Source organism: Drosophila miranda, chromosome XL (assembly GCF_003369915.1).
Source record: "Drosophila miranda strain MSH22 chromosome XL, D.miranda_PacBio2.1, whole genome shotgun sequence".
Lineage (NCBI taxonomy): Eukaryota > Metazoa > Arthropoda > Insecta > Diptera > Drosophilidae > Drosophila > Drosophila miranda.
In genome coordinates, this window is record NC_046673.1 from 23,310,692 (window position 1) to 23,334,325 (window position 23,634).

Below are 23,634 nucleotides of genomic sequence, written 5' to 3' on the forward strand. Positions count from 1 at the left end.
TAAGACATTTGAGGCTTGAAGGTCGCTGGAAACGATCGCCAATGTCGCCCCCAGAAAGTCATATACCCAGGAAATCCCCACTTCAGATGAACCAAAAAAAATATAGTATATTCAAATCATTTGGGTGAATTTAAAGTAAAACCAGTCGCTGAAATCCAGGCACACCAAGATCAGAAAGCAATAGTGGATCGTCCTTCACGATGCGCAGCAGTTGAAAGGCACCGATTTTCGCGACCGTTGCATTTCGGAACTTGTAGGATTGCATCAGCTCGTCGTTGTCTTTGGCAAGGATGCAAGCCTTTTCAAAATCCCCAACTGCTTTCGTTAGGTTCCTTAGCATTAAGTGCACGAGCCCCAGCTTCCAGTGAGCCAAATAGCACTGCGGATCTACAGAGATTGCTGTTTTGAGCATCATGGCAACTTTCTTGAGGTCGCCGTGCCAGTGCTCCTCCAGCATGGCCTTCTGGACAAGCAGGGTGGCACTGCTCGGATTCAACTTGACGGCCATCTGTAGGCACTTCATGGCTTCAGCGAAATCCTTCTGTTCGACTCGCACTTGCGCCATCATGGAGTAGCCATCCGCACAAGGGGGAAAACTGGCGATTGACTCTTGGAGGTCCCTGATCGCAATCTGGATGCCGAGCTGGTTTTCTTCACGGACCGCGATACGGTATTCGGTAAAGTGTTTCTGGAGTTCTGTGGTTGCGTTGTGAGGAGCCAGTCGCGAGGCCTGACTGAAGTCCCAGAAGGCCTCGTGAAACCTCTCCATGTCGCATAGCATCAGAGCACGTTGATAGAATAGATCGGCATTATTGGGATGCCACTTCTCTGCTTTCTCCAAAATCTCCAGCCCCTCCTGTTTCTTGCCCAACAGCACCTGGAGAACAGCACTCCAAAGATAAGTGGAGATGCGTAATTGTACATTCGCGTTGATTTTCTGAAGGACTGCATCGACGTCCTGTTTTCCCTCCTCGTAGGCGCCGAGGAATAGCTGGAAAGTGCCGCGCATGAGCAGCGCCTCCATCTTGTAGTCAGCCTCGGAGGAATCAATCTCCTCGGTGCAGGACGGGATGACATCCGCGAATTGCTCCTCGTGGAAAGCGCTAAGGGCACGATGAAACCCACGCGGCGGAGGTGCGTCCGAGGACCCGTTCATCCTCTCATCCGTGGCAAAGGATCTCGTGAATGAAAGTATGTCGAACTTGTTGGCAAACAGCGGAGCCTGGGAGTAGACTTTCCATTCAGCATCGATACGTGCCGTCTCCATGAGCACGCGCTCCAAAAACTTGTTCAAGTCGTCGTTCATTGACTTTTCTATAATGCACGAGGCCGTGATATCAATCAAGCAATCCTTCAGGTCCCCGGTGGCCTCGTGAGCACGAGCCCGACAGTAGTACGCCTGGGCATACCGATGATCGTGCTCCAGAGCATTGGAGCAGTCTTCCTTGACCATCGACCAGTTTTTGAGCTTCTCGTAGCAATCGGCGCGCTTCTGATAGTAGATGGCCAGCTCCGTGGGGCGCTGCTCGGGGCACGTGTCGATTGCCATACCGTATAATGTGATTGCCTCCAAGTATTTGCGATCCCGGTAGCAGCGGCTGCCCTCGTTCTTGTAGTCGTTCGCCGAACGTAAGGCAGCCAGATGTACGTGTGTATCCGGTTTCGGGTTTGTTTCACAAAACTCGTTGTCCTTCAGCTCTGCAGAAACCTCCAGCTCGTCTACGGACTGCTTCTGCTCCTGCTCCTGCTCCTGCTCCTGCTCCTCTTTCTTCTCTTCAGATGTGGTACCCTTCGAAGCAACATGCTTGTAACAAAATTTCCAGATACCGATCACCACTGGAATGCCAATGAAAAACGCAAGCTTCCATTTATAAGTGGCATCGAACAGTGGCATTTTGCTGAGGTCTGTGTTTAACGTGTTATGTATGTCACAAAAATCACAAAAATATATGGACCTGACTTCTTTGAAGTCTGTAGAAATACTGATTCTACTCGAAAAACATATGAGCTGTGGTTTGCTCGTGTTTCTGTACAGCCTACTGAGAAACCAAAGAAAATCTTCTTCGGTTTCGATACCTAGATTTGTCCCTTTTTTAAGGCTTTCAAACCGGCTTGGACAAATCGCAGCCAATCTGCACCCCCAGCTGCTGAAAGTGATGCTCCCCGCTCCCCAATCAAAGCAATACTCCGGGAGAAATGCGTTCGAGGAACATCCCTCACCTATGCACGACGGACAAGTGTCCTGGATTCAGTGCACGGTCCGTGCTCATTGCCCAATTCAGTGCTAACTCAATTTGGTTTACACTCGGTGAGTGCTGTCTCCTCCTCCGTTTCCACAAAGTTGTAACCACTCACCCCCAGTCCCAGCCCCAGCCCCAGCCCCACACGCACACGCACACGCACACCCACAGCCACACGAGGCATAGTCTCTGGCAGCATTGTTATACACCTATGGGCAGGAGTACAGCGTACAGAGTACAGTGTGGTGCACACACACATTTCCTTAGGCTGGGTAAACTTTTTGTGTGTGCAGCGGAAAGAAACAAACTTGAGTGCGCTGCTTATGTGTGGCATGGGTGTGGGTGTGCGGCGATGAAGAGTATAGAAGGTGTTGGGGCTGGCTGGCTGGCTGACTGGCTGGCTGTTGGAAATTTGTCGTAAATATTAAAATTTCATACGTTTATGCAAATTCACTTTCGACAACTTTACTTCCTGTCGCCATTGCTGCCGCCATCGCGGGCATCCCTGCTACTACGAGTACCTTTGCTTTGCCGACATCGCTGTCAGCTTCCGTAATGATGCAGGAGGAGACTCCCCAGGACCGTCTCGTTCCGTTCCGTTTCGCTACGCCTCGTCTCGCCTTTGTTGGGTTTCTGTTCCAGTTCCAGTTCCTGTTCCTGTTCCTGTTCAAACACTTAGTCGGGGGGAATGGGCTTCTGGCTTCTGGCTTCTGGCTTCTGCCCGGGAGAGTGGGTGGAAAATGAGTTGTCGCTCGCTTTATATGAAAATGAACATTTATTAAGTTGAAATTACATTACAAATAATTTTCATATTATTGTAATGCACAAAGGAGGAGGCACACACATGCGCGTTCGAGTATTTGCCTATGAGGATGCTGAGTGATATGTAATGGGTGATGTGGGCGTTCGGGGCGTGCCACACGGGGCGGCAAGTAATGCCCTTGTAATATTTATGTAAATGTGTAACTGTTGCCACTGTCTGTGGCACTTCTGACGGCTGTCAGTCAGCCCTCCAGTCAGCCCCATCCTTCTTAGAGTCCTGCCACTTGCTTATTTATTCATTTGCATAAAATGTTTTAATAAAGATTTTGATTCAATTCCTTGCGTGTGGCAGTGCCTTGGGCAAGGACTAAGAAACTGAAATAATTGGCATTTATCGCGTCAAATTTGTCCCATCTCCCAAAATGGTAACAAAATTAATTGTTCAGATCTGAAATATATCACGGGATGTTGGGAGCACTGAAACTAATCAGAACAACAGCACGTAAGTGCCAACATAATTCCATTCTTCCATTCTGAAATTGAACAAAAACCATAACTCTCAGGGCATAGCCATAGCCAAAGGCCCCTCACATGTGTTCGTGTATCAGTATCGTAACATATTTAAATCTCTATAGACTTCCCCAGAGTGAACTTCATTCCGATTCCCAGACACAAATTACAATTAAATTACAATGTTGGATACGACCATAGAGCCGTAGAGCTGCTATAATTTACAACCTCCACACGGACAATCAACTGGTGGACACATCCTCGTGCTGCGCCAAAATTAAAGCAATTTTAAAGCATATTTCTGGTGCTGCGACATTTCCAATTACGAATAAAGTAAAAAATATTTATTGCCAATTTGTGTATTGCATTCTCCGAAATACAATTTCGGGGTAGACCATTTTCCCCCAACCACATTTTTGTGGGCAACTCAAGCCTATGTTCGACTGGTTCCTGAAATATAGTCGACTTTCAAAATTTTCGAGAGGGGAGGCGGGGATAGATTTTGGGGCACCTCAACATTGCTCTTTTTCATCTTTCCTTTTTTCATCTGTTGGTGGTGCTCTCTATGCGTGTCCTTATTTTCATCCTGGCGACGATACTCTCACTAACAAGTCGATAACGATTGCTCTGACGGCATATCTGAAGTCCTTTTGAGCTTCCTAAATGCTATCGAGCATAATGAAAGTAGAATTCCAAAGGGTCTTAGCGTCTTGCTTGAAGGTTTTTGACAATATTTAACCACTCCAATATTTATTACGACATATCTTCGGTATTCTATGTAAATATCATCCCTTCTTTCCACCAAGCACAATTGTTGGGGACAAGCCGAGCTAGAGAAAGACTAGGGATCATATTTATATATGGATTTTGGGCTTCTTCGGGCCTAGCTGGCCTGCTCGGGCCCAAAGGGCTTTCGGGCTTTTCGCCCCGTGGGTCACGAAGCCCGGCCCGGCCCGTGCCCATCTCTAATAGGTAGCTTCGTTAAGTGCAGCATTCCCCGACATTCTCCTCTGATGCTCCCCGTGTTTGTTGGCCTGTTTGTTTAGCTGGTTTGGTGGCACTGTAAAGGTTGCTGGACAAGCGCTGCATACGAAATGCGTTGCAACCGGACTGAGGGCTATCGGGGGTTGTATTTTTTTCGGGTTCCCTGGCCATGCGGATTGTGTGTCGGTGGGTGTCGTTGCTACAGTTTCCAGTGCTCTGGCATTTCGCTCACGTAACATTCGGATAACTTTCTATGTATCTGCATTCGCACCTAACACTCTGGTAACTCTCTGCTTGCCATCCCACCCCGTTTCCCCAACATTTGGGGCACGCACAGATGTATCTATTGTGCAGTATTACGGTGGCCGTGAGTACTTCGGCATGGGAAGGGAAGGTATCCCGGTGACGTGCATTTCAAACGATACTTGTATTATGCTGCTGTGGCAGCGTGAACGGAGATATGCCTTCGCTTTGGAAAATAACACAAATCCTCCAACAAGGTGGTACTCCACTGTCATGAAAAAGCTAAAGCTGGACGGAACGGACGGCTATAACTACTACTATCATGACCTACGAAAGAGGAATGGGTTTTAAGTCGAACCCACAGTCACACGGGTAGCATAATGGTGTGGGGACTTAACTCTCCGAAAAGGCTTTCTACAGCTTCCAAACTTGCATTAAAACTTCCTTCTTGCAGTCGTCTGATTTTTTTTTCGATATTTTTGCGCCGATTTAGTATAGAACTCATATAGTCAGTCATATATTTTTATATGTGTGTCCTAGAGACCGCAATCTTTCTTGTTTCATTAACAAATTACTTTCCCAAAATCGGTAAGTTGGTTAATAAGATATACTGACTTTGCTTTTGAAAATTGTTGAACCTAATCGGTTGAGCGGCACTGTCTATAGACATATGTACATATATTCTTGATAAGATCAGATCAGATTACACGGCCACTTTAGTCAATCTGTTTTTTAATGTTTTTGTTTTACTTCGTCTATTATGCTACATAGCATCTGTATAATTATATTCTATAGCATATTTTTGGGTGGGGTTTGTATGTAGATTTCATGTAGAGGTACCAGGATTGGATGGAATATCCGACAGATACGATAGACAACACCCACGTCTTGTTGGGGATCTGGAAATGGAAGTAAATGGAAATGGAAAGGAAGGAAATTATATAAATATATATTATATCTAAAGATCTAAGGATTTCTACAACAAACTAGTCGACGGATGTGCGATCTCGTATAGTTGACATGGGCAATTTTCCCCCGACAGGCGGAAAGGTATCATTTGAGTCCAATGCTTCCACAAGTCCATAAACATTGAGTCCGACCTACTGAAGAACCGGAGGCATTCACGCGTACTGGAAGGCGTAATATATTTAAGGATCCTGACAATTACAGTAGTTGCAACTGGATCTGCGACTGCGGCATTGGGGTATACTTTTTATTTTGGTTGGTTTTTTATTATTTCACACTTTTAATTTGATTTGAATTGGCAGTTCACATTAAATTTTTCTTATACCATTTGCTGACTCTCAAAGAAAGATTATCTCACAAATGGCTGATGTCTTTTGTGTTTTTATTCGTTCATTGTAGTCTCCCATTAACACCATATCAATATTCTTTCAAGTGAAATAACTCCTACTAATGCAGTGTCCCTTCATAGAACAATCAGTCTTAGCCCCAGCTGTAATCAATGAAAATCTTTGTTGAATATTAAAGTAAATGTTTCCAGAGGATTCAGTGGATTTAAATGTCAATCTGCAGTGTGGAAGGCTCTTCGGCTGCTTCCCGCCTGTCTTTTACCCCACATTTAAATGACTAAACATTCGCTGTGCTCGTCAGAAACACGAGCTTGGGCCCCAAGGCTGTTTTCAACTTGACTGTCGAAAATAAGGAAAATATTTTTAAATAAGCGGTAACGTTGCGAATAGCGGCAAGGGCCGCGGCTCTACTTTTTTACTCGCTGCTCAGTCAGAGCTAATATGGAGATTATATGGATTTATGGAACTTTAGTCAATGTCTGGCGTATGCTCTCTCATCTTATCTTTTGGTAACGCCGTTCGAAAAAGGGACGAATTGATTTGTGGCTTAGTGCGGGATCTCTCTCAATTTTGCTCGCAGTTGTCATGACTCACGACAGATGGGGAAAACATAGTGGGAAAAAGAGAGGATCCACGACCGCCGTTGTAGAGGGGGCACACTGCACGAGGAAGTGTATGAAAGAGAGAGAAAGAGAAACAAATCAAGTGGAAGGCGGCTGTGTAGCCACAAAACTAATATATTTATGCATCCCTAAGCTCTTCGAGTACCGGGTATAAAAAAGTATAAACGTATAAACGTATAAAAAGTAAGCCATAGAAGGAGGAGAGGATGCCTATAGGGGGAGGGCGAAGAAAGGATATTCTTTGCTTATATTGAATTTTAAGCTTTCGACAATGACGCCAAAGAATGGATTTCTACCCCCACGGATGTCTGCGCGTGACTTTGTTTTAGTATTACCCTGCCACATGCCCCAATCCCCCGATACCCGATACCCGTACCCTGCCACAGCCGCTGGTCCTGTCCTGTGCCTGGGCGCAGTCCTGCCACGTGTTTATTTTGCCAACATGTGGCAAAATTATTTCCGCTCAAAAATCCACTTCCGGCAACTTCCTCTATTCGTGCCACACTTTCTCTGCCCCTCTCCCTTCACTTTCCCCACTCTATCCGTATATATCGCCCCCTCCTACCGTAATTTTTTTGATTTTTTTTGTTTATCCGCTTTTTGTTTTTAGGAAATTGAAAAAAAAGCGAAATCTTTTTGCTTCTTAAGCGTTTAAGGTGCTCTAGACGCTAAGTTTTCCACCGACGCTTTCTTCGACGGCCTAAGTCCGATACCACTCACATTCCATTCAATCGGTTCCTTCTGTCATGGAAACGGAGCACAGATGTTAGTTGTGCCTGAATTTATGGAACAATGTAAACGCCAGTACAGTGTCGTCGGCGAATATCTTTTCGTGTGGCTCGAATGGGAATCAGCCCCGAGTAAATCACAGATTTCCAGTTTGGAGTGAAGAGGCCTGCAAGTGACAATGAGGGTGTTGGGTGGTGGGTGGTGGGTATTCCTTCGAAGGGGGATAACGGTAACAGTAACGGTAGAGAAGAAATCAAAATTTCCAAAAATGTCAGCGAAAGTACATAAATAAAAGACCAACAAAGAGTAGAAAGGGCAATGCCTCATGCCTGTCACCATTGTCACAAAAATTGAATAAAGTTTTCCTTTGGAAACGTATGCCCCTCAGCACTCTCCGTGTGTGTATGTGTGTGTGGGTGGGGGGGCTCACCTGTTGCCTGTTCCTACCACTTCCTGGTCCAATGTTTGCCCTCTCAATCACTGGGCCCCAGAGTTCAAGAGTTCACGTTCAGCGTTCAAGCGTTGGAGCGTTTCGAGGATTCCTGTTCCTTTTTTCATTGTTGCAGAGGAGCAGCACCTTGGGGCAGCACTACCACCACACAGGCCAACTACCCGGCCAATGGCATTGCCTTCAACTTTGGCCCACAGCTCCAGCCACCCCCTTCCAGACAAGCTAGAGACAAAAGCCATTCCCATTTGGCCTGCCGCTGCCATTAATTAGCCAAAGCGGAGGGTTTTCTTTCGGTTGAGGATAGCAGTGATAGCAGCAGCTGTTTTGGAAAACTGTACACATTCTGTTCCCAGACAGTTGCCCCTTTAACGAAACTGTTCCACATAAACTGTGTCCACACAACCGCTACACGATCTGTTCTGTTCCCATACATGTTGACGAAAACAGCTAGTGACTGTTCCCACACATAGCTCAAATGCACCATTAGCTGTACCTAGTATTTACATTTTTTGTTCTCCTTATCGCTCTCTTAGGCCACTCACACGTACAAGCAGGGGAAGTGTGCTTTAACCCATTAATCAACAAAAAAGCCAACTGGAAAAACCGACTTGACCTCTCTCCTTCGTGGTTAAGAGAGCGCTTAAGAGAAAAAAGCTGCTTAGCTGGGTAAAGTGGGACAGTGTTCTGGGTATGCACAGTTATGTATGGGAACAGTACAGAACTGTTTTCGGCAATATATGGGAACAGATTGTGAAAGCCTCTGTGTGGGCACAGCTTGAACTGGGAACAGTTACCTCAAAGGGAACGGAGCAGCTGAAGAAAGCTTTTACCGCCTACTGTAAGGGAACACATTGCGGGGCAAACGTCTGGGCACAGGAACAGAATGTGTACTTTTGTCTGAGAAGAGATTTAGGTGAGGTATGTTCTGTGCGATTCTCTTTGCCGGGGAAAGCAATTTTGAAATGGGTTCAAATAATTATAATAATGGGTTGCTTTATTGCCCGATAATATTTACAACAATTTTCTTAAAGCTACCAGTTCACAGTGGTTAACTGATTGTAATGTTTGTTTTCTTTGCTCCAAGGCTCCGGAAGAGTTGTTTTTGTTTTTGACGCGTGAACATGGAAACGACTCAAGTTTATGGCGATCATCACGATTTTGGTGCGCCTTGAAGGGTTGATGAAGCTCCATCTTCCGCAAAAGTTGCACAAATGTATGTATACCTTGGTGTCCGACCTCTGGAAAGCTCTCAAGATACTGCAAAGAACCAATGTTACCATGGGCCTAACTAACTTGTCTTCGAACACGCGCGAGTGTTAACCTGTTCCTTGCATTTTGAAATATTACAAATTACACGCACTCTTTGTGTAATACCATCATCCACTCCATCTATTTTTACTTTAATCTCGTTTTCCCCAAGAATTTCCGGGGATTAATTGATGGGAAATCATCATTTGTAAGTGTTTTTTTTGTGTACAAAATACAATAATAACGTCTAATAAAGGCTTTTGGAGGGAGCCAACCGGTTACTCAGAAAATTATTTTAGTCTTCTATTTTCGGCTGAGGCCATGTGTGCACGCATTTGAGCTCTGCATGCGGCAAGGGCCGCGGCTCTACAGTCATACCCGATACTCAGTCTGTATGCTGGAACCACAAGATAACCACAACAGAAACCAAACAAAACATATCCACCGCTGCAAATGAAAAATGAATACAATCACATACTCTTGTGAGAACATATTGTTTGGGTAACACTAATCCATGCAAAGGCATTGCTGGGCTGGCTCTTGCTCATGGTGATGCGAGAGGAGACTAACGCCAGAGCCGAAGTCCCTGGGATCCAATCTAGAAAGCTCGCTCGCGCCATGTTCGGCGCCTATACACGTCTATATACAGTATGATTCGTGCATGAACCTCAGATCATTTAATTGGATTCCCCTTCGCCAGAACACCGCCAAAAATATACGTACGAGTAATTGGGTAAAAATAGAGAGAGTGCCCCTCTTGTGTCTCATGTCTCTACGTCTTCAATTTGTTTATGATTTCGCGGGCCTTATCAATCAACTTATCGAGCGCGTTATCGCTGGCATAGCGCCGTCCCTTGCATGGGGAAAACCTCGCCCTCGAACCACTCCTTATCGGGCTTCGTCATGCCCCGACAATGGGACTTAAGCCCCCCCGAGGCTCGACCCACTCACTCTGCTGTGTTATCTGTTCGGTTGCAGAAGCTCACTAAGTTTAAACTAAAAACATTACATTTCATAAATATGGTACATCAAATGGATTGTTCTTTTCCGCAAGTCCCGCAAATGGGATTACATTTTTTGGTTTTCTATATTTATTTATTTTTTTTTGCTGTTGTGGTTTCGTCTGACGATGTTTTTATCTGAGTGGATGCATTAATGGTCCGTCCACTGAGTTAATGCAATTAAATAGTTTGCCATTGTTCAACCAGCTGTATGGGAACCTGCGATTGCAATTAAATGCGATGATGTTTCAGCAGCACAGGGAAAAGCATCCAATTTCCCAAACCCAACGGAGCCAACAGCGAAACATTTTGAAAGGGCGAAAGCTCGTACGAAGTAAAACACAATCGATTTAAGTTTTCTAGTTTAATACTTTTTATTTATTTTTTTTAATAGTTTAATAATTTTTATAATGCTTTTTTTTGGTATACAGGTAGGTACAACATCGAAGATTATGCTTGAGGTTGGTGAAAGGTTATGTTAAAGATAAATTGATATTTTTGTGGGACCAGCAACCAGTCGCTTAGACCCCCCAGCCCCAGGGGCTCTCCGGACCATGAAGGGGAACAGATCCACGATGAATGGAGTGTCTATGATGTAGACCGTGTCCGAAATGAGGAACGGATCCACGATGCGGCCCGTGTCCAGGATTAGGAACAGATCCACTATGCGGAACCTGCCCAGGATTGGCAACGGATCCCCGATGGGGACCACCATGTCCAAGATGCGGAACGGATCCGCGATGCGGTCCGCATGGATGATGAGAAACGGATCCACGACGGGAACCCGGTCCTTTTCCATGTCCATGATGTTTATTTTTCATGTCCTTGCCGTGCTTTTTCCCGCCTGAGCGCGAGTTGCAGCGGGAGCGGGAGTGCGAGCGAGAACCCTTCTGTTCCTTCTTTTTGTGACAGCGAGAACGAGAACGGGAACGGGAACGGGAACGGGAGTGACGTCTACGGCCACGGCAGTCAGGCGGTGGACCATAGCTGGGAGACGGAGGGTGACCGAAGGCAGGTGCTCCTACAAGGCCGACAGCTGGATGTCCTCCATAGCGTCCATGAAAATGCCAGGCGAAATCGGGCCCAAGCCCGTGGTGCGGTCCGTGATGGTGACTTCCGTGATGTGGTCCATGATGTGGTCCGTGATGTGGACCGTGATGGGGATGTCCATGATGTGGTCCGTGATGGGGGTGTCCATGACGCCCTTCACGCTTGTTCTTCCTCTTCTTTTTCTCGCCATCGGAGCTGGAACTCGAGCTGGAGCTTGAGCTAGAAGAAGTGCTAAATCGAATTCCTTCTGCACGACACTGCTTGCGGCCACCTTTCTTCTTCTTGTGGCTCTTCTTCTCGTTGTCCGAACGGCAGCTGGAGCTGGAGCTGGAGCGTTTGCCATGACGGCTCCGGCGACACGATCTACCCTTGCGCCCACGTCGGCGTTCGCACTCGCTGTCCGAGCTAGAACTCGAACTGGAACTGGAGCTGGAGCTCGATCGATCTACTCGACGGTCATGTGAACCACCCTTGTGGCCATGTCCGTGTCCGTGTCCACGTCGCTGATGCTCTCCGTGCTGATGTCTACAATCTCCACGGCCTGGTCTAGATATCGATCGCCTCCTTCTTGCCGAGCTGTGTTCCAGGGCCCACGGCAGGCCCGCCGACCGAAAAAACCGGCACTGCTCGGGCCAAGGTGCCAGCCAAGCGGCACGACGATCGAATCCGGCCGGACAGGCAGCGGCCCACTCGCGTGGGCCAAACCCATGGGAGACAAAACTCTGAGGTCCGAAATGGTGGTGACCGAAATGATGGGGTCCGAAATGATGGACACCATGTCCATGACGACGATGTCCGTGTCCGTGGCCATTTCCGTGGCCGTGGCCGTGTCCGTGCCCGTGATGGCGATGGCCTCCATGACCGTGTCCATGACCATGGCCATGACGTCCATGAGAGCGACTGCGAGATCGAGAACGATCGCGTCCATGGTGGCCATGATGATGAGGGCCGCCGTGAGGGCCGTAGGGCCATCCGCCACCCCAGTGCTTGCGACCCCAGCCATACGCATAGTAGTGCGAGCTGGAGCTCGAGCTAGAACTGGAGCTGGAGCTGCTCGAGGAGCTGCTCGAGCTGGAGCTGGAGCTCGACGAGCTGACGCTGTCGGAGCGCTGGCGGCTGGTGGTGGGCACCTCCTCCCCGTCGACGAGCTCCACGTCCGGCTGCTCGCCGACAGCTCCTGCGCACTTCCTGAGCTTCTTCTCCTGCTTCTTGGCCTTCTTCTTGTCCTTCTTCTTGTCCTTCTTGTGCTGCTTCTTGGACTTCTTCGGCTGAGACTTGGTGCCCTCGGCGGCCTCCTCCTCGGCCAGCAGAGCCATGGCCTGCTCCAGCATGCGCTGCACCTTCGTTACCTTCTTGATCGCCTGGCTGAAGAGCTTCTCCGAGCGAGGATTGTTGGCCTTGGACTGGTCGGAGCCCTGGGCCTGCAGCGAGGACTGCGGCAGCTCCTCGTCGAAATCGATGTCGCACTCGAGCAGCTCCACGGACGGCTGCTGACCCTGTTGGCCCTGCTGCTCCTGCAATTTCCCTGTTTCACTCATGTTGCTGTCTACCTCTCACCAATCACAAGTAATTTCAGATGCTTTTTAGGGTATAGATGTATAGTATAGTAGCTGCTTCTAAAACGAGTATACTGTGGTTGTGGCTTCGCTTTGTTTTCGCTGTCGTCGCAAGCTTCGAACTGGTAAAGAACGCTCGCCGGCCGGCATCTTTTATACTCTCCCAGAAAGCTGCTTCTGACAGCTGCAGAGAGCCGTCAAAGCACTGGAGCATGGAGCATTGCTAACTGCGTCGCAGACGGCAGAAAGTGGGGGGAGAGAGCGATAAAAATAGCCGACGGCGTCGGTGAATACCCCCCATACCCACGACGCCCCAACGCCCCGCCGCCCGATTGCACGATTCGCTATCAGCTACGTGGATTTGGCGTCGTCGTTCCCGTTCCCGATACACGGATACGCGGATACACTGACACACTGACACACCCACACGAACACAAGGCCAAAGACAAAGCCACTCTCTGGTCGGGCCGGGGAAATTTCCATCGTTTCACAACGTGATGAAATACCCCTACCAAACTATGTATAATAATGCGGATGAGTGGAATTTGCAGCGAACGAATTACGCAAAAGCATGAAAATATAACGCATTTCATCAAAATGGCGAGCTTTAAGGATCGTTCCACCGAAATTTCCCATCCCCAAAAGCGTCAGGTAGTAATTGCCGTCCTTCCGATCATCTCTAAATGATTCTACATCGCTAAAGCAATTGCTTATATCAATGGATCAATTATTAATTCAAAAGAAGACATATAGAAATATCATTAGGGGGAATCATCAAGGATCATCGGGAATCGTGAGGGACAGGGATCATTCATTTTACTCAACATAAAGCTCCATGATCCCTCTGTCCAAGGGATCACTCATGCATTTACTTGATTTTAAGGAAGGATCAACAGATCAAAAGCAATGCTCCATGATCCCTCTATCCAAGGGATCACTCATGCATTGACTTGATTCAATTTCAGCATCAAGATAAATGCTCCATGATCTCTTTGTTATATTGATCACTCATGCATTTACTTGATCATATTGTTTCTATAATCCCGTCATAATGGACCAGGGATCATTTTGAATCGTGAGGGTCCACACACTGTTTCGGGATCAGGCAGGGATCAGTCATTTTAATCAACATGAATGCTCCATGATCACTCTTTGAAAGGGATCACTCATGCATTTAATTGAGAGTAAAGTCCATTTAATAGTTCATAGCATAGACATATCACAAATCAAACTCATGGATAAATTTTTCTCTTATAAGGGATATTTTTATTATTATTTCATATTTAGCTTTGTTTTCACACATCAACCTTCAAAGAGGCTGAACTTATTCTTGTTGATCTGTATACATATATCCATCACAATATCTCTAAGATTACTTCTTATTTAGCTTCATTTCACAGATGAATTGAAATACACTAGGAACCGCAGTCTACTAGATGTAGATCTCTCATTGATTGATCCTCAGATCATTTCACAACTAAAAGAAAATATTCATTCTCTTCAGTATCTTTGTATCAGGTAAATATCACACAGGCAGATCACAGAATTGAGATCTTGCAAACGTATTGTATTTTAAGCACAAATATAAACACAATGGAGTGATCTTCTCCCTTACAGATTCCCAAATACAATACCTAAAATAGATATTTACTGGCAATTCTTTTCGGAAACTTTGGAGATCACTTGTTCGCATTGGTATATAGCGATCACACAATCGGAACTGGGCAACGCAACACACAATTTAGATCGACACGTATGAGTTCTTCATACGAAAAACTTCTCTTCTTCCACTTAACTATGCGAATTTCATCATATCAGAAAATAGAGCTTGGCCGTTTTTGTTGTGAAATCAGCATTCGTGAGTCACTCACAACATATCTATGTGCATATGTATGTGTTCATGGGCCACCATCATACGATATTTTGTGGTCTGGCTCTGGTTTTGGGTCTTGGTCTGGGTCTGGGGCCACCTTCAACACAGAAAACATAAAAAAAAGTTTACCACTGGGATTTATTTTTCAGGCTTCAACTTGGGCCCACGGTTGCTTCACGACTGATCATCAGAGTCTAGTCGGAGAGGAAATTGAGAGAGTGGCTTCAAAAAACAAGCATAACCGGTTTCCATCATCATGTGAGTCACAGATGGACGAGAGCAGGGGGTTTGGTGGTTCAAGGGGTGGGGTTCAATGGCAGGAACAAGGACTGGGGAGGGCAGGAACAAGGGCAGGGGAGCGCAGGGCTTGAGATCAAACACAAAATCATTTATTTGCAAATTTGCATGAAATCTGCTTTGTATATTTATATATATATGTACATATATATAGAGCGTTTATATGTATCTCTGGCACTGGGCACTGGTCTTTATTCATTTATTCTTCAACATTTATTGATATTCATTAGACTTTTGTTCTACAAAATTTCATAGTTTTTCAATTTTTCTTTTTTTACTTTTGGTTTCTTTTCTTTTCAGATTTTTTTTTTTTTTTTTTGAACACGTTGCCAAACTGAAACGAAAAACTGTACTCGGGTGGGGAGCAGCTGCTCTGGAGCGGGTGGTATCGTCAAATGACAAATGAAATCCCCTCGAAGGGGACAGAGTCCAAAAAGCCCCACGTAAGCCCCAATTGAGTGTAAGCTCCCCCAATCGTGTTAATGAGTCTCAATGAAATCGGAGCGAAAGAGCTTCTGGGAGAGAGAGCCAGAGAGTGGGGCTCTGTGCTCGCCGAGTGGTGTTCTCTTGCTGATAAAGACTCGCGAGAGCGAAAGCTTTGAAAGACCCGTCCCCACTGATATAGAGAGAGCGAGAGATTGCTGATTGGGAACACCTTGGTTCACATTTATAGCACCATACATAAGACAATTGAGATCTTTACAGCCGATTTGTATTGTTAACAAAACTCAATAGCATTTCGACAGGCTTCACACAGGACCTGGACATATGCCAATATGAAAGCTGAAAGGCATGACTCATATACGATCTTCTCAAATGCCATATTGTAAGGCAATGCAAAGACCCTACCGAAGCAGAAATCCTGCATAAACCCTTTGAATATAATCTTCTCCAGAAAGACTTCGAAAACAATCCAAAGGTAAAGATGAATATGATCGAAGTACAATACCATAAAACAGTAAGAACTCTACTTACATATACATATGTATAAGAACAAAATATACACATAAACATGTTCAGATTCAGGATCTTGAATGTTGCAACAAAAGGTTCCATTCAAATGACAAAAAAAGGCTTATTCTTCTTATCCCATCAGCAGAATTCGATGTACATACAGTATATTGTATTAATCGCAAAAATGTTCCACACTCGTACTCCGATTCAGAGTGGTGGTCTTATGTTAGCGACGCGCACTGTATGTACCCCTTTAGTACAAGCATTCCTAGATGCCACAGATGACCTTCAGATTGGGCAGGTTCTGGGTGTTGCGGCAGTAGCGCTGCCAGCCATTCCAATGACGAAACCCGTCCGTGGTCTGAATCCGCTTGGCACAGACGGCCGCCTCGATCAGATTCTCATCGAGGAGATCTACAAAAGAAGCGAAGTGTGAGGAGACATATTTCTACGATCCATTATCGAGACTGTCCTCCAGACCTTCGCACTTGACGTTGCAGATGCCACCGCGTCTCCCTTCCTGGCAGTATCGACTGTTGATCTGGAACAGGCCCAGGCTGCGCGATCCATTGGGGTTCGTAGTGGTCCGGGTCGTCTCCAGTTCGCTCTCGTGCTCCAGAAGACAGATCCCTGTGGCCGGTGGGGATGTGTTTTAAAAGCCAAGAATATCCACCATTCCATTGGCTCTAGAGCCAATCACTCCCGCATTCTACTTACAGTTGGACAGAAGGCTGCGCTCAAAGCCGTGCCGGTCGAGCAGCTTGCGGGCCAGCTCGCAGCGGAGATACCGCTTGGCCAGTGCCCCGGGAGAGACCCACAGCAGACCCAGAACCAGACCCAGATAGAACAATGCAAGCGCCGCTGCTCTCATCGTGCGACTGACTCAGAGCTCCAGCTCTGACTCTGACTCTGACTTTGATTCTTATTCTGACTGAGACTTTTGCGTTGGGTTGGCTCTGCGAGTTTGTGTGGCATCTGATTGCGAGTGTGAACCTGGCCACCTCCGGGTCGGGATGGGGCAGATGCTCGGTGCCCGATAAGCGGACCCGCTTTGTTGGCGTGTTGCCTCTTATGCAACGAAAGGGGAAGCGGGAGGCACTCCAACGCTACAATCTACGATCAAGATCGACCAAGATCGGGATTTCCCAGAATTCATTTATCACTCCGGAGCTATTTTTCATACGATGGGAGTCTAACAAACGAGTGGAGATAGTTTTATTCCGGCTATATCCGGTTATGCATTCATTCATCTTTCATCCATCATTTTTCTACAATGGCTAATGGTTTTTATACCCTTGCGACGGGTACAATGACTTTGAAAGAAAAGTTTTGGCATTTATATCCCCTCTCGCCTCGTTGGGAAGTCTCTTTCTTTCCTCTGAGCATATGCGGCACCGCCCCTTGGTCCGCCTTGGAAAATCGGTGGTCGGATCAAAGGACTAGGCAGCGTCCTACCCTAAGGCTTTTGCCTAGCCTCAAATGCTACGAATGGAGCGGCAGCGGCAGCGACATCGGGAAAACACGACTGTATCTCAAATCGTTTCTCTCTTTATTATACATAGAGTCCATGGAAGGTTAGTTATTATTGTAATTGTAATTGTAATTAGATCGATAATTAACCCTATGTGTAATATATGTAAATGGTGTGTTTGTATAATTAATTATGTATGTTTTCCTATTGTAAAAATCTCTCTCGTTGCCGTCTATCGAATTCCTTCCGTTGCTACTAGCTCCGCGACAAATTTCAATTTAATTAATTACTCCGGAATTGTAAATATCTACGATTGTATATATGTTGTGTATTGTATGTATGTATGTATGTATGTATATATAGCCCATTACATATAGAGTAAATATATATTTATAAAGTATTGTATTGTATTTTAAATATACCGCGATACATGTTACATTTATTGGCAGAAGCGAGCAATTGGTTGTTGTTTCGTATTCGTATTCGTATTAGATTACTTTACGATATACTAAATAGATCCCTCTACCCCTCCCCTCACACCCTAGATAGTTTCACTAGATAGTTTACCTCTGGGGTCTGCTTCGATTGTTACTTTTCTTTATGTTCTTTATGTTCGATTTTCTCGTAACACTAAACACATTGTGGTTGTAATTGCTTTTGTTTTTTCGTGGCTTTTTGCTGTCTTGATTGCACTCACTTCGCACCGTCCACTACCCCACCAGTCTCACATCTAAGCCACGACGGGGTCGGTCTTGTCTTCTCACAGGGCAATGCTTTTGGTGATGATGATTGGACCACAGACAAAAATTAACCCAACGAACTTAAAACTTAGAACTAATAAACATTGCAATACTCATAATAAACCTCATCCGTTTCTATTTTTTTTTTTTCTATTTTCGCCATTTCTGTGTCGTTTTTGAGTAAAAAATATATATATCTTAACATTATATCTATATTTTTTCTGAATTTCACTTCTACAACATTTTGTTCATAAGCAAGGAGGTCCTACTACAATCTCCCTGCTGCAATCTCTAGAGAACGTTTCCAAAGCTGGCCGACTAAAGCTGGCTCCACTAAAGCCCTTCAACCGCTAAACAATAAACGGGGTTTCGAAATGGTTAAACCTTTTTCAGATCGGGATATAAAACAAATAAATTTGGCGTGTGTGTCTCTCTGTGTCGCTGTGATCACTACGTCTACGTCTCGAACTTTACTTTACTTTATTCTACTCTGGCCTTTTAGTGCCTATTTCCACTTTCCAGTGGCTGATCTCTGCCTCTGTTTCTGTTCTTTTTGTCTTACTCCTAAACCTATCGTTGCCGTGCTCCTTACTTTCCTTCTAGACAATAACAAAAAATGCAAATGTTAAAAAAAAACAACGAGGGAGAGAGCTAAAGAAAATATAACAAAAATAGTAAATGGATTTTCCATGTAAAAATTATTTCATAGGACTATCGTATAATGGAACGATGGCTGCTCCTCCTTTCCTTCTCCTCCCCTCCGTAGTGCCTAGTAGTAGTCGTTGTCCCTAGGGCCAGTCCTAGGACTGGGCTAGTCCCAGTTTCCTTCCCCTTAGTAGATGCGCTCGTAGAAGAGCAGATAGGCCTGGGCTTTGAGCGCCGTGTCCTCACTAACCTCCTGTACCCGCGAGTCTGATACGTAATACCATTTTCCTGGCGGCGCCTGGACATTGGCAGCCTCCTCCTCCTGCTTATCCTGCTGGCCGGGTCCGAGTCCATTGGGATTGGTATTGAACTCCTCAGAGGTAGATGAGTTGCTGCTAGAGTTGGTGAAGTCGTCGCTGTCGTTCATCGAGTTTAAGTGCAGCTCGCGCGCCTTCTCCTTCGCAAGCAACTCTTCCAGCTTCTTCAGCTGATCGTCGTCCTGGTCGAGCTCGGCCTTGCTGCCGTGCGGCAGGAACTTCCAGCGCTTGTCCTCTGGCGTCACCTTGGGCCGCACCTTCACGTAGGCGGTGTAGTGACCGCCGTACATGCCGCCCGAGTGTTCTACCACCCCGTATAGAGCGTACAGTAGTTTCTTCTGCTTGCGATCGATATTGGGCAGATTCTTAACCTTGGACCCGCAGAAGGCGGCAATGTCCAGCATGTTTGGGTAGCTGACCGGCCGCGTCAGCTTCCGGAATATGCAGCGCGGACCCAGCTGGAAGCGCTTCAGGTGTAGGATGAGCACCGCCGGCGGGCTGGAAACCAGCAGCTGCTTGGTGGCGTTCGTATTGACCGACTTGGCCTTCGGATCGTTCCCATTCAGACGCTGCGTGCAGCTATCGCAGCACACCTTGTTCTGGCCGGTCATCAGCTCGACGGCAGTGAAGCTGTTGAGGCAGGACTGAACAGAGCACTCTCCGTCCTCGCACTGGTACCGCGGCGCTATCGTGGTGCTCCAGTCCGAATAGCTGTACGTTCGGACACGCTTGGCGCGTGCTGCTGCTGCTGCCGCTGCTGCAGCTGCCGCTACTCCTGCCGCCGCTGCTGCTGCTGCCACTCCTTCGGCTGTGGCCGAAGCTGCAGCTGCCGTTGCCGCTGTGGCCTCCAAGGTGTAGTCACTTAAAGCCATCTCCTGCAGCTGGAGCTTAGCAACCTTATCCGTATTCGCCTCTCCCGCCTCTTCTCGGACGACTCCGTTCGGTGGCAGGTCCAATTCAATCGAGATTTTCCGTATGGAGGAGGCTCCCACTTCGCTCACGCCTGCTGTGACTATGTCCGCAGACGATCGGCCGTCCTCCTTCTTCTGCTCCCGCTGCTGCTGTGGACTTCTGGAGGCCTCATTGTTGTTGGCGGCGGTGGTGGTAGTGGTGGTAGTGGTGGTGGTCTTCGTCGTTTTACTGATGCCGCTGGGCAACGGACTGGTGGCTATGCCTGAGTCTGTGGAATGTGGAAGGAGAATAATTGGATAGAGAATAGGGGATCACCCCCATCGAAGGTCTGCTTACCGTTCTCGTCCTCTTCGAGGGAGTCCTTGTCCATGTTCTCCGGCGTGTCATCCCGCTTCTCGCCCAACGTCTGGGCGTTCCCATTGGTGTCGGTGAAAAACCTGCTGCTGCTGCTGTTGCCTCCTTGAGCGGATGATGAGCCGCCGGCGACCCCTCTGGTCTTGGCCCTGTCCCTAGTCGTTGCCGTTTCCTCCACCAGATTATCCTCGATATCGGCGTCCGAATTCTCCGATGTGGTGGAGCTCGAGGACACTAGCTCCTCCTTGTGTTGACCCTGGCCATCGCTGGTCGTCTGGCTATCCCCGTCGCCGCCGCCCGTCCCTGTGCCGGCGGCATCCAGCTCATTGCTCGCCTCGGAATCGGCATCTGCCTGGCTGCCCGTTCCGTTCCCATTAAGCTTGAGGGTGAGCTTCTGGGCCTGCTTGTAACGATGGTGTTTGGCCGCCCGCTTGGCCTTGCGCTCGCGCTCCTTATCCTTTTTCACCTGCGACTTGGACGGACCGACTGTCTCCTGCTGGTTGGCGTGCAGGTAGAACGAGGAGGAGGAGTCCGCCGCGAAGGGGTTGCCATCCTCGGGAGTCGTGAACTTGGTGTTTATCTTGGTCGGGGACTGCAACTGCAACTGGTTCTGGTTCTGGGTCTGCGTCTGGCCGCTGATGGGGAAGGGTGAGCTCTCGGGACTGGGCTTGCGCCGCTGCGGTGGCTGGGGCTTCTCGACAGCCACCGGCAGGGACATGTCCAGGAAGTACTCGTGCCGTGACGAGACGCTGTGGCAGTCCTGGCAGGTCAGCGTCGAGACGAGGAAGCCGCGGAAGACCTGCTCCGGGCGCAGGATGCGGTCGCCGGCCTGGTTGCCGTAAATCTTGCACTTCCGCCGCATCTCCTCCGATACGTTTTGGATGTCCTGGTCCTTGTAGCCGAGGTTCTGCAGGATGACGCGCTGATAGCGCTTGAGATCCTCGTTACGCACACTCTCCAGCAACTGCCGCAGCAGCTCGTGGGCGTCGTGCTGGTCCCCGCCCGTAAACTGCGGACACTTGGCGCACAGCTTGTCGAAGAGCTTGCGGGGCGTGAAGACCCCACCACCCACCTGCAGCTCCTCGAGGGCATTGGCCAAGGCCGATGTGAGGCTACCCCAGGAGGAGAGGGTACCCCGGATGATCGGCAGTTCGGTGGAGCCCTTGTCCTTGAAGTCGAACGTCCCTCCGGGCAGCACGAATCTGTGGAAGCGATGGAAGAGCGATTCAGTTAGATATCTTTTAATGGCTCTCCTCTCGCGATCACTTACTCCTCTCCTGCCTCCGACAGCTCGCGGAGGACACTGAGCAGGAACGGGGTCTGGGCGAGGCACTGCATCACGGCATTGAAGAAGCAAGTGTTGCCCAAATTGGTCAGTCCGCGGACGCGCGGCAGTCGCTCAACTTCGCTCCTGGGCGAGTCTGGGGGATTTGGACCGCCGGCGGTGGAGTCGGTCCCCGTGGCCATGCCTCGAACAGGGCTGCTACTGGTGAGGGCAGTGGCTCCGGGCGGTGCCGGCAGGGGTATGGCTGTTAGGTTCCCCCCGCTGCTCGTGGCGGTACTGTTGACATCCTCAAAGGAGCCACCCGTCATGGGCACAATGGGTCCAAGCGTCTGCAGGGCCGATTTAAATTTCAGTTCGATGTCGGTTATAGTGGGCGGACTGGGGGTGGCCACGGCGATGGTGGTGGGGGCCTCCACGGGCGGTTCGGCGGGTGGCTTCTGGGCCAGACGCTTCACCAGCTCGACGCACTCGAGCAGGTTCTTGCGGGAGTTGGGAGTGACCTTGGTGTCGCAGCCATAGCACCATATCTCAAAGGATCTTGTGTTCATGGCCAACGCATGCGAGTCCGAGTGTGGTGTCTGCAAACGAGAAGTGCGTGTCCATTAGCCACAAAAACTGAGCGCAGGCAGGCAGGCTGGTGCTCTTACCTTATAGTGCTGGAGGGCGTGCTGCTTGCGTGACCGCCCGCAAAGCTGGGTGCCGCACTTGAGGCAAAGCCAAAGCGTGCTGTCGATCTCAAAGTCGCAATCCAGGTCTCCTGAGCCTGATCCCGAACCGGAGGCAGCGCCCTGGTTCTTTTGGCACTGCGAACACTCGTAGACTAGGCCGGTGGCCTTCAGTTGACGCCGCAGTCGGGCCGCATCCACCGATTTCTTGATGTGCTGGCAGCAGCTGGTCATGGGGCCATCGGCCCCCGAATTGCCAACACCAGCAGCGCCTGCCGAGCCGCTGGCCCCGGTCGTCTGCCCGTGGCTATCCTCCTGGCCAGAGTCCGTTGAACTGGCATTGTCGTGGTTGTCCATCTGACGCTTCTTCCCCATGGCGAGCAGCTGCTTCGCTCTAGCCCCCTTTTTGGCGCGCTCTGGAAGGAACAAAGAATGGAGCGAGAGATTAGATATGCAGCTGCCTTGATGGTGTCTTTGTTTTTGGCTGGAGCTTTTTCCATTGCCCTGACTACGTCGACTCTCTGATCTGATCTGACACTTTGGAGACACAAATTAAGTTCGTTTTCATTTGTGTGCGTGTGTTCTGTGTTGGGTATCCCGTCCGTTGGGGCGCAATCTTTCGTCACACGTTGCGTTTGAGGTTAAGTTCATTTGCCCGCCGTGGCTGCTGCCATATTTGGCACACGCCCCCACCCTCCCCCTCCAACCAACCACCTACAACCCCACGATGGACGAACGGACGCTTTGTTGTCTGGCCGGACAGAGGGTTGGTCAGGCGGAGGGACACTCAATTCAACCTAATTCCTGCACAATTCGTACGCACACTCCACACGGACCGCCGTCGCGCGTCGCTGCCAGCCGAGGTAGAGGCAGTGGCAGAGCATAGGTAGACTCTGCGACATTAGAGGTCGAGAGCAACGTTGTTCCGAGAAACACGTCGTTTTTGTTTCGCTTTGTTGCAGGCCATCACTGTTTAGATTTTGGCCATAGTTTTTGTTCACAGCTTGGCTTTGTTATGGTTTACCTCGAGTTAGTCGATGCAAAATGCGTTGCACATTAAACCTTCGATTTCATATACATGTGTAGGTGGTAGGTGGTAGGTGTATACCTCTGGGTATTTTAACCAGTGTGACCGCGGACTTATTGATCAAATATACCGACCGACCAACAGAAATAGTCCAAAATATACCGTCTCATTTTTAAAGTAAACCGTAAATATACTGACGAATTCCAGTTCTATTAAACATATTCCTCGATTTGGATATTCCGTCAAATATTACTGGCTAGCTAGTAACCTCAGCTCTGAACACATAATTTTATCCGGTGGATGAATCAATTTTTTACTTGACTGGCTTATTTAAAATACCTCCTTTTATTAGATTTTATCTAAAAAACGGTTTTAACGAAAAAG

The 23,634-nt window shown here is 48.1% G+C and overlaps 4 protein-coding genes across 5 annotated transcripts; all 4 read right to left on the minus strand.

The window, feature by feature from the left end:
• Positions 1–130: 130 nt before the first annotated feature.
• On the minus strand, positions 131–1,894 carry LOC108158512 (mitochondrial import receptor subunit TOM70-like). Its single transcript, XM_017290931.1, has one exon. The coding sequence runs from the start codon at positions 1,892–1,894 to the stop codon at positions 131–133; it is 1,764 nt and encodes a 587-aa protein (XP_017146420.1).
• Positions 1,895–10,472: 8,578 nt separating this feature from the next.
• Positions 10,473–12,856, minus strand: LOC108164899 (hornerin). Its single transcript, XM_017300866.2, has one exon. It carries the CDS (start codon positions 12,690–12,692, stop codon positions 10,626–10,628), a length of 2,067 nt encoding a protein of 688 aa, XP_017156355.1. The 5' UTR covers positions 12,693–12,856; the 3' UTR covers positions 10,473–10,625.
• A 2,990-nt stretch (positions 12,857–15,846) lies between these two features.
• Positions 15,847–16,747, minus strand: LOC108164900 (lysozyme). The gene is made up of 3 exons (XM_017300867.2): positions 16,552–16,747; positions 16,315–16,464; positions 15,847–16,248 (listed from the first exon to the last, which is right to left on the minus strand). The coding sequence occupies exons 1-3, from the start codon at positions 16,703–16,705 to the stop codon at positions 16,103–16,105; spliced, it is 450 nt and encodes a 149-aa protein (XP_017156356.1). The 5' UTR covers positions 16,706–16,747; the 3' UTR covers positions 15,847–16,102.
• A 617-nt stretch (positions 16,748–17,364) lies between these two features.
• LOC108161638 (ubiquitin carboxyl-terminal hydrolase 16) lies at positions 17,365–23,337 on the minus strand. 2 transcript variants are annotated; one of them, XM_017295951.2, is made up of 5 exons: positions 23,248–23,337; positions 22,206–22,639; positions 21,544–22,136; positions 20,256–21,475; positions 17,365–20,181 (listed from the first exon to the last, which is right to left on the minus strand). In XM_017295951.2, the coding sequence occupies exons 2-5, from the start codon at positions 22,596–22,598 to the stop codon at positions 18,878–18,880; spliced, it is 3,510 nt and encodes a 1,169-aa protein (XP_017151440.1). In that variant the 5' UTR covers positions 22,599–22,639; positions 23,248–23,337; the 3' UTR covers positions 17,365–18,877. The 2 variants fall into 2 exon arrangements, with proteins under 2 accessions (XP_017151440.1, XP_017151433.1); XM_017295944.2 differs by having other exon boundaries at positions 17,365–20,187.
• Positions 23,338–23,634: the final 297 nt, after the last annotated feature.